Below are 13,081 nucleotides of genomic sequence, written 5' to 3' on the forward strand. Positions count from 1 at the left end.
TTAAAGAGGACCTTTCACCACTCCTGACATGTCTGTTTTAATAGCTTTATGCATTCCCCATGTAATAACAATTCTGGAGCATCTATTCTTATGGCTCTGTGTTGTGCCATTCCTTTATTATTTCTACTAGACGTTATGAATAATTGCTAGAAGTCTGCAGTAAGGGTACAGAGGTGTGGTAACCAGTTGGGGTGTGTACCTGCACAGACTCACTCTATCCAATTAGTGCTGCCATTTTCAGACTGTGCAGGTACACCCCCCAACTGGTTACCACACCTCTGTACCCTTACTGCAGACTGCTAGCAACTATTCATAACTTCTAGTAGAAATAATAAAAGAATGGCACAACACGGAGCCATAAGAATAGATGCTCCAGAATTATTATTGTTATTACATGGGACATGGATGGAGCTATTAAAACAGACCTATCAGGAGAAGTGAAAGGTCCTCTTTAATGTCCGATCCATGCTTTTGCCCTTGGTTTGCAAAATCTTAGAGCTGGGATTAGCAATCTGCGGCGCTCCAGTTATTCTGCAACTACAACTCTTAGAAAGGTCCATTCACTTTTATAGGAGTTATAAGAACAGCTGAGCATGTTTGCATGCTGGGGGTTGTAGTTTCACAGCAGCTGGAGCTCTGAAGGTTGCTGATCCCTGTCTTAGAGATTTGTGGAGAATCTTGGCACCTATTTATTGTGCACACTGCCTGTAAATTAGCGATGCCTCTGAGCACTCCCCACGTCCACATTCATGACACCTTTGGAAGTGGTCAGTGCTGCTAATGGTTAGTAATCTCACTTTGTGCTTTTCTCTTTTTCTTCACTTAATAAATGGTTTCACTTATTTTGTGTCCCTGTACTTAAAAAAAAGTCACAGCAACATATAAAAGGTTTTGATCTATGGGGGTTCAAGTGCTGAGACCTCCACTGATTGTTAGAACAAGCATAAAGCGCTGCCATAGACCAACTCTCTCTCTTCACTGCTGAAGATGGGCTCAATAGAAAGTCTCTGAGCCCATCTCAAGTACTTCTCCTGCAGCGAGGAGAGAGACGTTCTGTCTCCTTATTTTAGCAATAGGTGTGGGTCTCAGCACTCTGATCACCACCGATTAAAACCTTTGATACGTCACTGACATAATTTTTTTTTTTTTTTACGTATAGTTTAATTTTTTATATTTTTTTATGATTTTGATAATTGTTTTCATAAAAAAAAGTTCTTAATATAGTTTCCTTGCTTCATTTAAGAAAGTGAAATGAAATGTCACCATTTGTTACCGAATATAAAATACTAATAAAACTAATATTTAATAGTGTATTTTGTGTTTTTTTGAATGGCAGTTACGTTGATCTCTTTCTGTCTGCTTTTTCCCTGGGCTTTTAATGCTCAGCCTTACCTTTCCCTTCAGATAACGACACCTCAAGTGTCTACTGCATCACAGCAGCAAAAAGTCACCTACACCAACCAACAAGCAATTAAAACTCAGTTCCTGACAACGTCCTTAACTCAGGCACAGAAGGCACCTGGAACCCAGCAAGTTCAAGCTCAAATACAGGTAAACGCCTTAAGAGTCCTTTCACACGCGGATCCGCAATACACCCAGCCGGCACCCCCATAGAACTGCCTATTCTTGTCCGCAATTGCGGACAAGAATAGGACCTGTTCTATTAATTTCTGGGGATGCACTCTGGAAATGCGGACAGCACACTGTGTGCTGTCCGCATCGATTCCTGCCCCATAGAGAATGAATGGGTCCGCACCCATTCTGCAATTTGCGGAACGGATGCGGACCCATTCTACGGACGTGTGAATGGACCCTAAGATACAAGAACTAGGTGACCTAATCAGGTGGCCACTAATATCAGGGATGGCCAACCTGCGGCTCTTCAGCTGTTGTAAAACTACAACTCCCACCATTCCCTGCTGTAGGCTGAAAGCTGAAGGAAGTCTGGGCATGCTGGGAGTTGTAGTTTTGCAACAGCTGGAGAGCCGCAGGTTGGCCATCCCTGACTTGTATGAAAACCTGAAGCCACAATGGCTAATACAGTATTTTTACTTTTAGCTCATCTTGCCTCAGGACTGCATAGTGGAAATTATTGTATGAAGGTCACCCTAGCAGCAGTAATTAGAAACCATTGTTTTTTATTTGATATAAATAGTTTAGCATCTCTGTGTAAGAAATTTAGCCTAGTTTCTTTGTAGAACTGCTTTAATTTAGACACGTTGCTGGTCACCATGTCAAAAGGGGTCATGACTTTGAATAGATTCAATAGTAGTCAATCAACATTTTTGGGGTTCCCTCGTTAAATTTGCTGTTAATAAAATGGCAATAAAGGATTAACCTTATTAACATGCCACCCAAAAGTAGGTCATGGTCTTTCTTTCAGTCTCTCTGAGGGTGATATTGCATGTTCACGTTCAAGCTATATGCACTACATGTACATATGGCAAGATCAGGTGCAAATTGCATCTCAGCCCTCCGTGTAATAGCACATATATGTATATAGAGAGAGAAAAGTCATAACTTTAGAAGTGAATAACATGATCTCATGACAATGGCACCTTTCATGGGGTGAGATATATTAGGCAACAGGTGAACTGTAAGTTCTTGATATGCAGGATAAATAGTCGAGCTGAATATTATGGCTACCCACAGGGGGCGATTTATGAAACTGTCTAAAACAGGGATGCCCAACCTGCAGCCCTCCAGCTGCTGCAAAACTACAACTCCCAGCATGCCCAGAGAGGCTACAGCTATAAGCCTACAGCAGGGCATGTTGGGAGTTGTAGTTTTACAACAGCTGGAGGGCCGCAGGTTGGGCATCAAGAACTGTATTTGGTGCCCATAGCCACCAATCGCATAACATCTTTCAAGCTGCGCAGTTTTCAAAAATATTCCCCATAGACTTTTTGTAGTAAACCTTGTTTTCCATATAGAATAAACTACTTTTCACTCTAAAGTGTAGTTTCCATCAATCATTGTAGCTCCCATTCCTACTTTCATTATTTTATTTCTCCAAATTTACCTCATTTGCACTTCTCTCTTACCACCATGCTTGAATCCTACTTTCTGATTGATCCTGTGTCTGCTGTCCCATCATGCCATAGAGCAATCACATGTGTCCTGCCTTCAGCAGAACATGACACTAACCATGCCCCTTGTTCCTACCAACGATAATTGTGTGTCTTACATTAAAAGGCAGGACGTAACCTGCAGCAGCTGAATGTCAAGACCGATTTGCCACCTAGTGCAATGGTCGACTAATAATTTTAGGGCTCATTCACACAGCTGTTCCCCAGCCGTGCCCGTATTGCAGCCCGCAAGCAGCGGTCCCACAATATAAGGGCACCGGTCATTTGTGCACCGCATTACGGATGTAGACTTTTTCACTTGAATGGGTCCACAATCCGGAAGGTGTGATGTAGAACAGAGGCACAGAACCCCACGGAAGCAATACGGAGTGCTTCCATGGGGTTTCTCTCCGTGCCTCTGCACTGCAAAAAAATAGAAAAATAGAACATGTTCTATTTTTTTGCGGTGAAGACAGAACACGGACCCATTCAAGTTGAATGGGTCTGCATCCGACTGCGGCAGCCACAAGGATGAAGCCCCTGCGGTCCCCAACGGGACGGCACACGTTCATGTACATGAGCCCTTAGAATAAGGCAGTTTTGATGGTGATATTGGGGGAAAGTGATATAACAGTGATATCTGTTGGGCGGGACACATTTATGTTAGTAGCACTACCCCTTTAATGAACTATTTCAAGAGATTTTTGAACCTTTTTTTATATAACCCAATGGAGGAATAAAGTAGGCACTGTTTTTTGAAGTCAGAAATATAAAGACTTAGCCTAGCTCTAGCATAAGGATCTGAGCAACCTTGACCAGTCTGCGAAAGTTGGACGCTAGTCAGAGCATCTTCATAATCGCAGATCCAGTATGTGGTAATTTAGTACCTACCAAAAGTGCAAAAGGCTTAGAGATGTCTGAGGTTTAAGGAGGTTCCCCGCTTTTCCTATATTGATGACCTATTATCCCCATACAGCTGATCGGTGGGCATGCTGGCAGTCGTCCTCCACCAATCTGATATTGATGACTTATCCTGACGATAGGTCAGCAATATAGCAAAAGTGGTGAACCCAGTTTACAATTCTCAGACAATCTCTCCAGAACCTTAAAATAGAAAATCATGATATACTTACTGTTCTCTGTGGTGCTGGTCTATAAACTGTAGTGGTGATGTGTCGGTATACGAATGGTGCTGGAGAAAAGTGCTGGAGTATAACATGATTTTTTATTTTTTACTTAGGCAATTGGAGGGCTTGTCTGAGATTAATGATCTCGGACAACCCTCTTTAACTGCAGTATGATTTACTTACTAATATAGTGTCTGTAGTAGACCTCTCTTAAGTCTCACTTGAGGTCATATGAACATGTTTCTGGTGTTTATCTGTAACATCCTGTACTCTAAAAGCATGGTTATTGCCATTCTCTCCCTCTCTGTAGTGCCAGATGTCACTGCTATAAGGACGTTTGATTGGTTCTCCTCCCTGTCTCGGGAGGGGTTGTGTTTCACATACTGGTCAGCAAACAGCAGATACTACAGTTTATAACTAGCATTGTGTGAAGACCATTAAAGCACTATCTTATACCTTTTTAATAGAAGAGCATGCAGGCAGCTATGAACAGAGGCATTGACTGTGATTGGGGAGAGGAGTCATGGGAACTGTAGTCCTGCATCTTGGGAATTGTAGACAGCAAGCCCTGACAGCATGAAAACAACAGTGCAGCACAGAACTGGGCGAGATAATGAAGAATCACTTCTTCTGATGTCATGACATAGTCTAGTGAGAATTCAGACAAATATAGAAACTGTTCTGTATTATTATAAACTCATAAAAACCCTGTTAATTGTCTATAAATGTACATTTATATATCCCCAACATCTGCTCACCCAACATTTATCTAGTTTCTGACTTATATGTATATCTTGCTATCCCATGACTGTCACTTGTCCTATAAATATGATTTCTCGTACCTTTTTCCATTGGGGGACACAGACCATGGGTATAGCTTAGAGGTAGTAGTAGGAGGGACACTATGCAAATATAAAAGAGAACTCCTCCTCCTCGGGCTATACCCTCAGGCTCCACCAGGAGGAACTCAGTCTTTGCTTAGTGTCTGGTGAAGGAGGATGACACTTTAGTGATGCTACTCCGCTTTGTTATTTTTCCTGATGGGGACACAGGTCGGCATAGCGCCTTCCTGGTCCCCCGTGGAGTGCCCGCCGCCGTCTGTTGGACGCTGCCTGGCTGCCTCCTTTTTCCCCCAAAGAAGACAAGCGGATCCGGGCTCGACCTGTTAGCTCCGGCATCCCACCAGTTCCTGGGTCACCTGCTGCTGCCCTCCATCCAGAGCACTGTACTCCGGTGAGTCAGATGTCTGAAGAGGTGAGCCCTGCTGGTACAGAACAGAGGGAGAAGACTGCAGGAGCAGATGAGTATGGCTTCCCCTCCTGCCCTGCCCCTGAACAGGATCATCCCTCTCCTCCTTCCCTTGCCCAGTCCAGCTCCCCTCTGCGGTTCCCGCTTGGGCATCTGCCATGTCCAGCACGGCCGCCGATTTGGCCTTAGTCGCCAAGGCAGCCATGTCCTTTATGGAACGTATGGCAGTTTCCAATCCTGTGGCGCCAACCACTCCATCTCCCCTCAGTGGTTCCCGCAGAGGACGCCTGACTACTAAAAGGCAGCATGAGTGGCAGCATCCCTCCTCAGATGACTCAGTTTCCCTCCCTCGTCTTGAGGCGCGTTCGGACGACCCCCCCCCCCCCCAGGGAGCGCAAGTCTGAAGGGGAATTGTCCGGCTCGGACGAGGTAGGGGATTCTCCTCCTTCCACTGGTAAGGGGTTCGCCCTTTTCCCGCCCAAGAAGCCGGAGGCTGCCCCGTTTCCTGTCCATGAGGAATTTTCCGCGGTCATATCCAGGGCCTGGGACCGTCCTAATCAAAAGTTCTCTGCCACCAAACGCATGGATATGCTTTATCCTTTTCCAGCTGACATTGTGGAGAGGTGGTCTTCTCCCCCCAAGGTGGATCCCCCAGTGGCCAGATTAGCCAAGAATACGGCCCTCCCTGTCTTAGACGGCTCCTCCTTACAGGACGCTGTGGACAGGCGCCTGGACTCTCTTTCCAAGTCCATTTTCTCACTGGCGGGCACGTCCCTGCGGCCTGCGTTTGCCTCGGCATGGGTGGCCAGAGTCCTTTTGGTGTGGTTGCATCGCCACCACCAAGACCTGGCGGCACAAGATGCGTCTGCTGACACTGGATTTGATTCTCCAGATGTCTCAGGCTTCCAAGTTCCTTTGCGAAGCTTCCATGGACATTGCTTCCCTCTTTGCGCGCATTTCAGCCGTCTCTGTAACTCAGCGCAGAGAGGTCTGGTTAAAGGTGTGGGACGCTGCCGCCTCTTCCAAATGCTCCCTTGCTAATCTCCCCTTTGGGGGTTCCAGACTTTTTGGAGCTCAGCTGGACGAGTTCATCTCTGCCGCCACTGGGGGCAAGAGCACACATCTTCCCCAACCCAGGTCCAAGCGCACTTTTCCGACCAGGTCCTCCGGCTCCCGGTACCAGTCCTTTCGCCGCTTCTCGGCTAGTAGGACGTCGCCTGCTTCCTCCGCTGGGGGGGTCTCAGGACTCCCGCAAAAAGCCCTCCTTCAAGCCCCAGCCTTCCTGGCGCCAGAGGGCACAGTCGACCCGCCCTGCTGCTCCCAAGCAGTCTTCCGCATGAAGGGTCTCAGGACTCCCGCAAAAAGCCCTCCTTCAAGCCCCAGCCTTCCTGGCGCCAGAGGGCACAGTCGACCCGCCCTGCTGCTCCCAAGCAGTCTTCCGCATGAAGCTTCTCGGCTAGTAGGACGTCGCCTGCTTCCTCCGCTGGGGGGGTCTCAGGACTCCCGCAAAAAGCCCTCCTTCAAGCCCCAGCCTTCCTGGCGCCAGAGGGCACAGTCGACCCGCCCTGCTGCTCCCAAGCAGTCTTCCGCAGTCTTCCCTTCATGCGGAAGACTGCTTGGGAGCAGCAGGGCGGGTCGACTGTGCCCTCTGGCGCCAGGAAGGCTGGGGCTTGAAGGAGGGCTTTTTGCGGGAGTCCTGAGACCCCCCCAGCGGAGGAAGCAGGCGACGTCCTACTAGCCGAGAAGCGGCGAAAGGACTGGTACCGGGAGCCGGAGGACCTGGTCGGAAAAGTGCGCTTGGACCTGGGTTGGGGAAGATGTGTGCTCTTGTGTGCGTATGTGTGCGTTTGGTGGCAGAGAACTTTTGATTAGGACGGGGTGGGGGGCCGGCTGCTCTCTTATCAGCGGGTTTGGAGGGCTCATGTTCAGGACGCATGGGCTCTAGAAATTGTAATATCTGGTTACAAGATAGAATTCGCGTCCAGACCGCCGGAACGTTTTTTCCCTTCTCGCGTTCCGGGGGATCCGGCCCGAGCCTCGGACCTCTTGATGGCAGTTTCCTCCCTTCTGGACCGGGGTGTTATTACCCCAGTTCCCCCAGAGGAACAGGGCACAGGTTTCTATTCAAACCTGTTCGTGGTCCCAAAGAAGGAAGGGTCGGTGTGTCCGATCCTGGATCTAAAGCTGCTCAACAAGTTTCTGCGGGTGCGGAGGTTTCGAATGGAATCCCTCCGCTCCGTTATTGTTTCTCTTCTTCCAGGGGAGTTCCTCGCGTCCGTAGACATCCAGGACGCTTTTCTGCATGTCCCGATCACAGAATCTCCGCAGGCCGAGGTCAGCGTCCGGATCACTGTTCAGACTCTGGAACAGTTCGGCTGGCTGATCAATTTCCCAAAGTCCTCTCTCCTCCCGTCCCAGAAGCTCTCCTTCCTGGGGATGGTTTTGGATTCCTCGGCCGCCAGAGTGTTTCTTCCAGTCTCCAAGTCCTCCCAGATCCAGGGGGCAGTGTCGCACCTGCTGCGCTCCTCGTGTCTCTCCATCCGGGAGTGCATGCGGGTCCTGGGTCTTATGGTAGCCTCTTTCGAGGCCGTTCCATATGCCCAGTTTCACACTCGTTTGCTGCAACATGAGATCCTTTCCCTCTGGGACAAGACCTCTTGTGGTCTGGACTATCGCATCCGCCTGTCTCAGCGGGTTTGGGAAGCTCTCCCTTGGTGGCTGTCCCCGATGAACCTGATGTCGGGAAGATCTTTCCTCCCGTTCTCCTGGACGATCGTCACCACCGATGCCAGCCTCCTGGGTTGGGGCGGCGTTCTCCAATCACGCACGGTTCAGGGTGTTTGGTCGGCGGCGGAATCTCGCCTCCCGATCAACATTCTGGAAATGAGGGCGATTTTTCCAACTCCCTCTCCCATTGGACTCCTCTCCTTGCGGGCCGCCTGGTGAGGATTCAGTCGGACAATGCCACGGCTGTGGCTTACATCAACCATCAAGGCGGGACCCGCAGCCGGATGGTGATGCAGGAGGTGACAAGAATTGAATTCTGCTGTGGGCAGAGTCGCACGTTCCGATGTTGTCAGCGGTATACATTCCAGGAGTAGACAACTGGACAGCGGACTTTCTAAGCCGCAACAAGGTAGATCCAGGCGAGTGGTCTCTGCATCCGGATGTATTCGAAGACGTCTGCCGCAGATGGGGCCGTCCGGATGTGGACTTGATGGCGTCCAGGCTCAACAACAAGCTCCCGGTGTTCCTGGCTCGTGCCCGGGATCCGAAGGCGTACGGGGTGGACGCGCTGGTGTCTCCGTGGCAGAACTTCAGCCTCCTCTGTCTTCCCTCCGCTTCCTCTGCTTCCGAAGGTTCTACGCATGATCGAGGCGGAAGGGATTCCGACTGTTCTCATCGCCCCAGATTGGCCTCGCCGCGCATGGTTCTCGGACGTGGCTCGGATGCTGGCGGACGCCCCATGGCCTCTTCCCGACAGAGTGGATTTACTGTCTCAGGGCCCACTCTTCCACCGGAATTTACAGTCTCTTCGTTTAACGGCGTGGCTGTTGAAACCGCCATCCTGAGGAAGAAGGGGTTCTCAGATTCAGTGATTAGAACCATGATCAGAGCGAGGAATCCGGCTTCGTCCCGAATTTACTATCGTACCTGGAAGGCCTTTCTGTCCTTTTGTGAGAACTCGGGTTTCCCTCCCCTTCGTTTTTCCATCCCTATGGGGCTATCTTTTCTTCAGTCCGGACTAGAGATAGGACTGTCGCTGAGCTCCCTGAAAGGTCAAGTTTCGGCTCTGGCCGTCTTTTTTCAGAAGTCCCTTGCTCTTCTGGGTCCTGTGAGGAGCTTTCTTCAGGGGGTGGCGCATTCGGTCCCTCCGTACGTCCCCCCTTTGCCTCCTTGGGATCTCAATTTGGTCCTGCGCGCTCTCCAGACGGCCCCCTTCGAGCCTCTGAGGGAGGTCTCCCTGACCTTTCTCACCTGGAAAGTGGTTTTCCTTGTGGCCATAACTTCCCTCAGGCGGGTATCTGAGCTGGCCGCACTTTCCTGCCAGGAGCCTTTTCTGGTTTTTCACCAGGATAAGGTGGTGCTCCGTCCGGTTCCCTCTTTTCTGCCCAAGGTGGTCTCTCCCTTCCACCTTAACGAGGATCTTGTCCTGCCCTCCTTTTGTCGTCCGGGCCCTGAAAGTGTATCTGATGGCTACCACCTCGATCCGCCATTCAGACTCCCTCTTTGTGATTCCTGAGGGACCTCGTAAGGGTCTGGCGGCCTCCAAGATCACTGTGGCGCGATGGATCCGCTCGGCTATCTCCGCGGCTTATCGCGCTTCTGGTAGGGTTCCCCCGGCTTGGATTACCTCTCACTCCACTAGGGTGGTGGGAGCTTCCTGGGCAAGGCGCAATCGTGCCTCTGCGTCTCAGCTGTGTAAGGCGGCCACCTGGTCGTCCTTACATACTTTTACGAAGTTTTTTCAGTTGCATTCGCTGGCTTCGGCTGATGCTGTCTTTGGCCGCAGGGTTTTGCAGGCTGTGGTTCCGGTTTGACTGTTGGACGCTCCTCCTGGCGGTGCTGATATTTTTTCCCACCACATGGACTGCTTTGGGACGTCCCATGGTCTGTGTCCCCCAATGGAAAAAGGTATGAGAAAAGGAGATTTTTTTTGTGAAGCTCGCCTGTAAAATCTTTTTTTCGTCTTTTCCATTGGGGGACACAGCTCCCACCTATTCTGCCTGTTGCAGGAGGGGTGTTCAGTTCTGTTTGTGGTTGGACCTCATGGGTTTTGGTCCGATGGCTTCCATTATTTTTTCTCGTCTCCTTCTCCTACTGCTTTTGCAACGCCTGAGTTCCTCCTGGTGGAGCCTGAGGGTATAGCCAGAGGAGGAGGAGTTCTCTTTTATATTTGCATAGTGTCCCTCCTACTAATACCTCTAAGCTATACCCATGGTCTGTGTCCCCAATGGAAAAGACGAGAGAAAGATTTTACAGGTGAGTTTCACAAAAAATCTCCTTTTACTATCTAAATAGCATCAGTGATGACTCATTTCTGTATAACACGAGACTGTTAGACATTACATCGAATTGGAACTTCTGTAATAAAAACCATTGCTAGAAAGGAGTATATTTTCAACTTGATTTATTCAAAGCAAAGAATGACAAGGATTTGTTTCACATTGTATTCATTTTAAATATGCTTTCATATAACACTTTTAAAGGTTGCCAAACTCCCTCAGGTGGTGCAGCAGCAAGCGGCAATTGCCACACTCCAGCAGGTTGTATCGGCATCGCAGCAGGTAAGAGAGAACTTTTATGCCTTGGATAATTATGTTACATCTAAATTTGCAGGGTTTGTTTGTTTAGATTCATTGGTTTGTCGCTTGGCGAGGTAACTGATCTGTAAATGTGTGGTTTGGGATTTATTTTTATGCCTGCTTATTTGCTTTTCATTACAGGTCCAACCACAGACTGTGACTTTGACCCAGGCAACAGCTGCAGGACCACAGCAGGTACAGGTGATACCGGCTGGTTCTGCTGCAGCCCATGTAGTGCAGCAAAAACTCCTTCAGCAGCAAGTAATGGCAGCTGCCGCTTCACCACAACTCCAAGCTTCAGCCAGTCAGACCACAGGACCTCTATCGGTTGCTGCTGATGCTCAGAACCAGCAAGCAAAGTTACAAGTCCGAACCCAAACTGTGAGGATCAAAGCGCCGACCAAACCAAGCTAAAAGCTATTGGGTTTTAACGGATTGTAGCTCATGAGCATTTTTTTCTTGGAATGCCTTGCTTAGGTATAACACAGATGACTCTTCAAACTTCCTGGTGTCAAGACCAGGAAATGATACATTTTGGAGAAAAGGATGGACTTCAGAAGCTCAAGACAGGCAATAATTTCCTAAAGACGGGCCTTATTTGAGTTGTCTGCTTATCTTGACTCTGGAATGAATCCGATCAAGTCAGTCACTACTTCCTCCTGGTTGAACTTTGTGAACATTTACCAGTTTGCAGAGGGGTCGGCGGAGAGAGCAGACGTAACACACATTACTGTACGAGCACAACTTATTGTAACACGTTAGTCATAACCTACGTCTGTGTATATGAGTGTTTGGGGAGTTGTGTACACATAAAGGGGCGCACTCCCGTTTTAATAGAGGGGGAAAAAAAGCCATAACTGGAATAACAGGTTTCACATGTGTGGCCTTTGTGGGTGTGAATGCAAAAACAGCAACAAACTAAGTCAAAACTAACACAAAAAAAAATAAAACTAGTGTTTTTGCTAGATTGCACACTTTAGAGGACTCTAAAAATCAGGTTGAAATATAGAGCGTGGGCATCTTACGTATTTTTGTACAAATATTAATAAATGATCTAGGTTGGGACTTTTTTTTAAGGCTGAAGACGTCTTCACAGATATTAAGCCATTTACTGCTGCAGAAGGAAACGACTCCTTGCTCTGGACAGGCTTGAACGCATAATCCTTTCTCATTAGCTCGCAGTTTTGAACCCTTTGCTTTCCACTGCACAATTCCATGTATGCTAATATGTTTAAATGTAATTTATACCAATATTTTCTTAAACTGTGCTACAATCCGCAGCGGTGTATTATTTTTTTTCCTGTACAGCATAAATTCAGTTTTAGTAACAGATACTATAGCACGTCATGCAGACTGCGGTTACAGTACAATGTTGTCTTTTGTCATTTTCCAACAATTATTTCTTTTTCTTTTTCCCCTTCTGTCTTCCCTTTATTGTTTGGTGTAGCAATGAGCGCTGGACCGTTTTTATCAGCAGTAACACAATTTCAGGGGATCAGCTGCAATTTAGGGTTCGCTGCTTGCACAGTAGTTTCAAAGTAACCATCAGGTATAAAACGGGACAGTGGACTTGTCCAATTTTCACTTGTACCCTTCCAAAGAACCAAGATGAGAACTTCAATGTGAACATTACTGCTTGAAATTGTATACATTCTGACACTCCCTTTCTGGTTTTTATTTTGTAAGAATTGTTCTTTTCTAAGCAAGTATATGGTGTCTGTGTCACTTTGTGTTTCTACTTGCCTTAATTAATATTTAGTTTATGCACTAGATCATCAATTAATAAAAAAAAAAAAGCACCTGTCATGTCCCTCAAAAAGTAAAAGTCGACACATACTTTTATCGACAGTGGTCCTGATGGCACAGAATTATTCTTCAGTCGTATAAAGGTTGTGCCACCTTACCAAAAGTAACATTTTGGTGCACAGTATACTAATTAAAGAGGGCATGCCACCAGAAAATGCAGTGTAATCTGCCAGCAGCATGTTATAGCGCAGGGGAAGCTGGGCAGATTAAGGCCAGAGGAGCTCGCAATGTGTGTCAGTGTAAGGTCCTGTTCTGGCCTCCCCTCCTCTGACCGAATTATCATATAAAATGCTGTGTAACTCTCAGGGTCCTTGAATATATTGTATTGCACTGACAGCATGATGTCCGTGTAAATCAGTATAATGCTGTGTGATCCTGTCAGAGGGCACAACTGTTTTTTTTTTACTGTATTTTGACATGTAATAAGCCTGTAAACTGCCTCTCATTCATTTCAATGGGAGTCAGCAGTTGCTTCTTTGTTACACGTGTAAAAAAATAAGCAACATATCCGATCTTGGGGCAGAAT

General features: G+C 47.8%; 1 protein-coding gene across 4 annotated transcripts in view; it reads left to right on the top strand.

Annotated features, from left to right (window-relative positions):
* The window catches only part of LOC120988660 (E1A-binding protein p400-like), a 160,283-nt gene extending 148,700 nt beyond the window's left edge, over positions 1-11,583 (top strand). For 2 of the 4 annotated variants that reach the window (XM_040416266.1, XM_040416263.1), the window contains 3 exons: positions 1,387-1,551; positions 10,654-10,731; positions 10,891-11,163. In XM_040416266.1, coding sequence (XP_040272200.1) covers positions 1,387-1,551; positions 10,654-10,731; positions 10,891-11,163 — 516 coding nt within the window. Of the gene's footprint in view, positions 1-1,386; positions 1,552-10,653; positions 10,732-10,890 lie in introns of all 4 variants that reach the window. The other 2 variants (XM_040416264.1, XM_040416265.1) reach the window with 2 other exon arrangements.
* The last annotated feature ends 1,498 nt before the right edge of the window (positions 11,584-13,081 follow it).

This window comes from Bufo bufo, chromosome 2 (genome assembly GCF_905171765.1).
Source record: "Bufo bufo chromosome 2, aBufBuf1.1, whole genome shotgun sequence".
Lineage (NCBI taxonomy): Eukaryota > Metazoa > Chordata > Amphibia > Anura > Bufonidae > Bufo > Bufo bufo.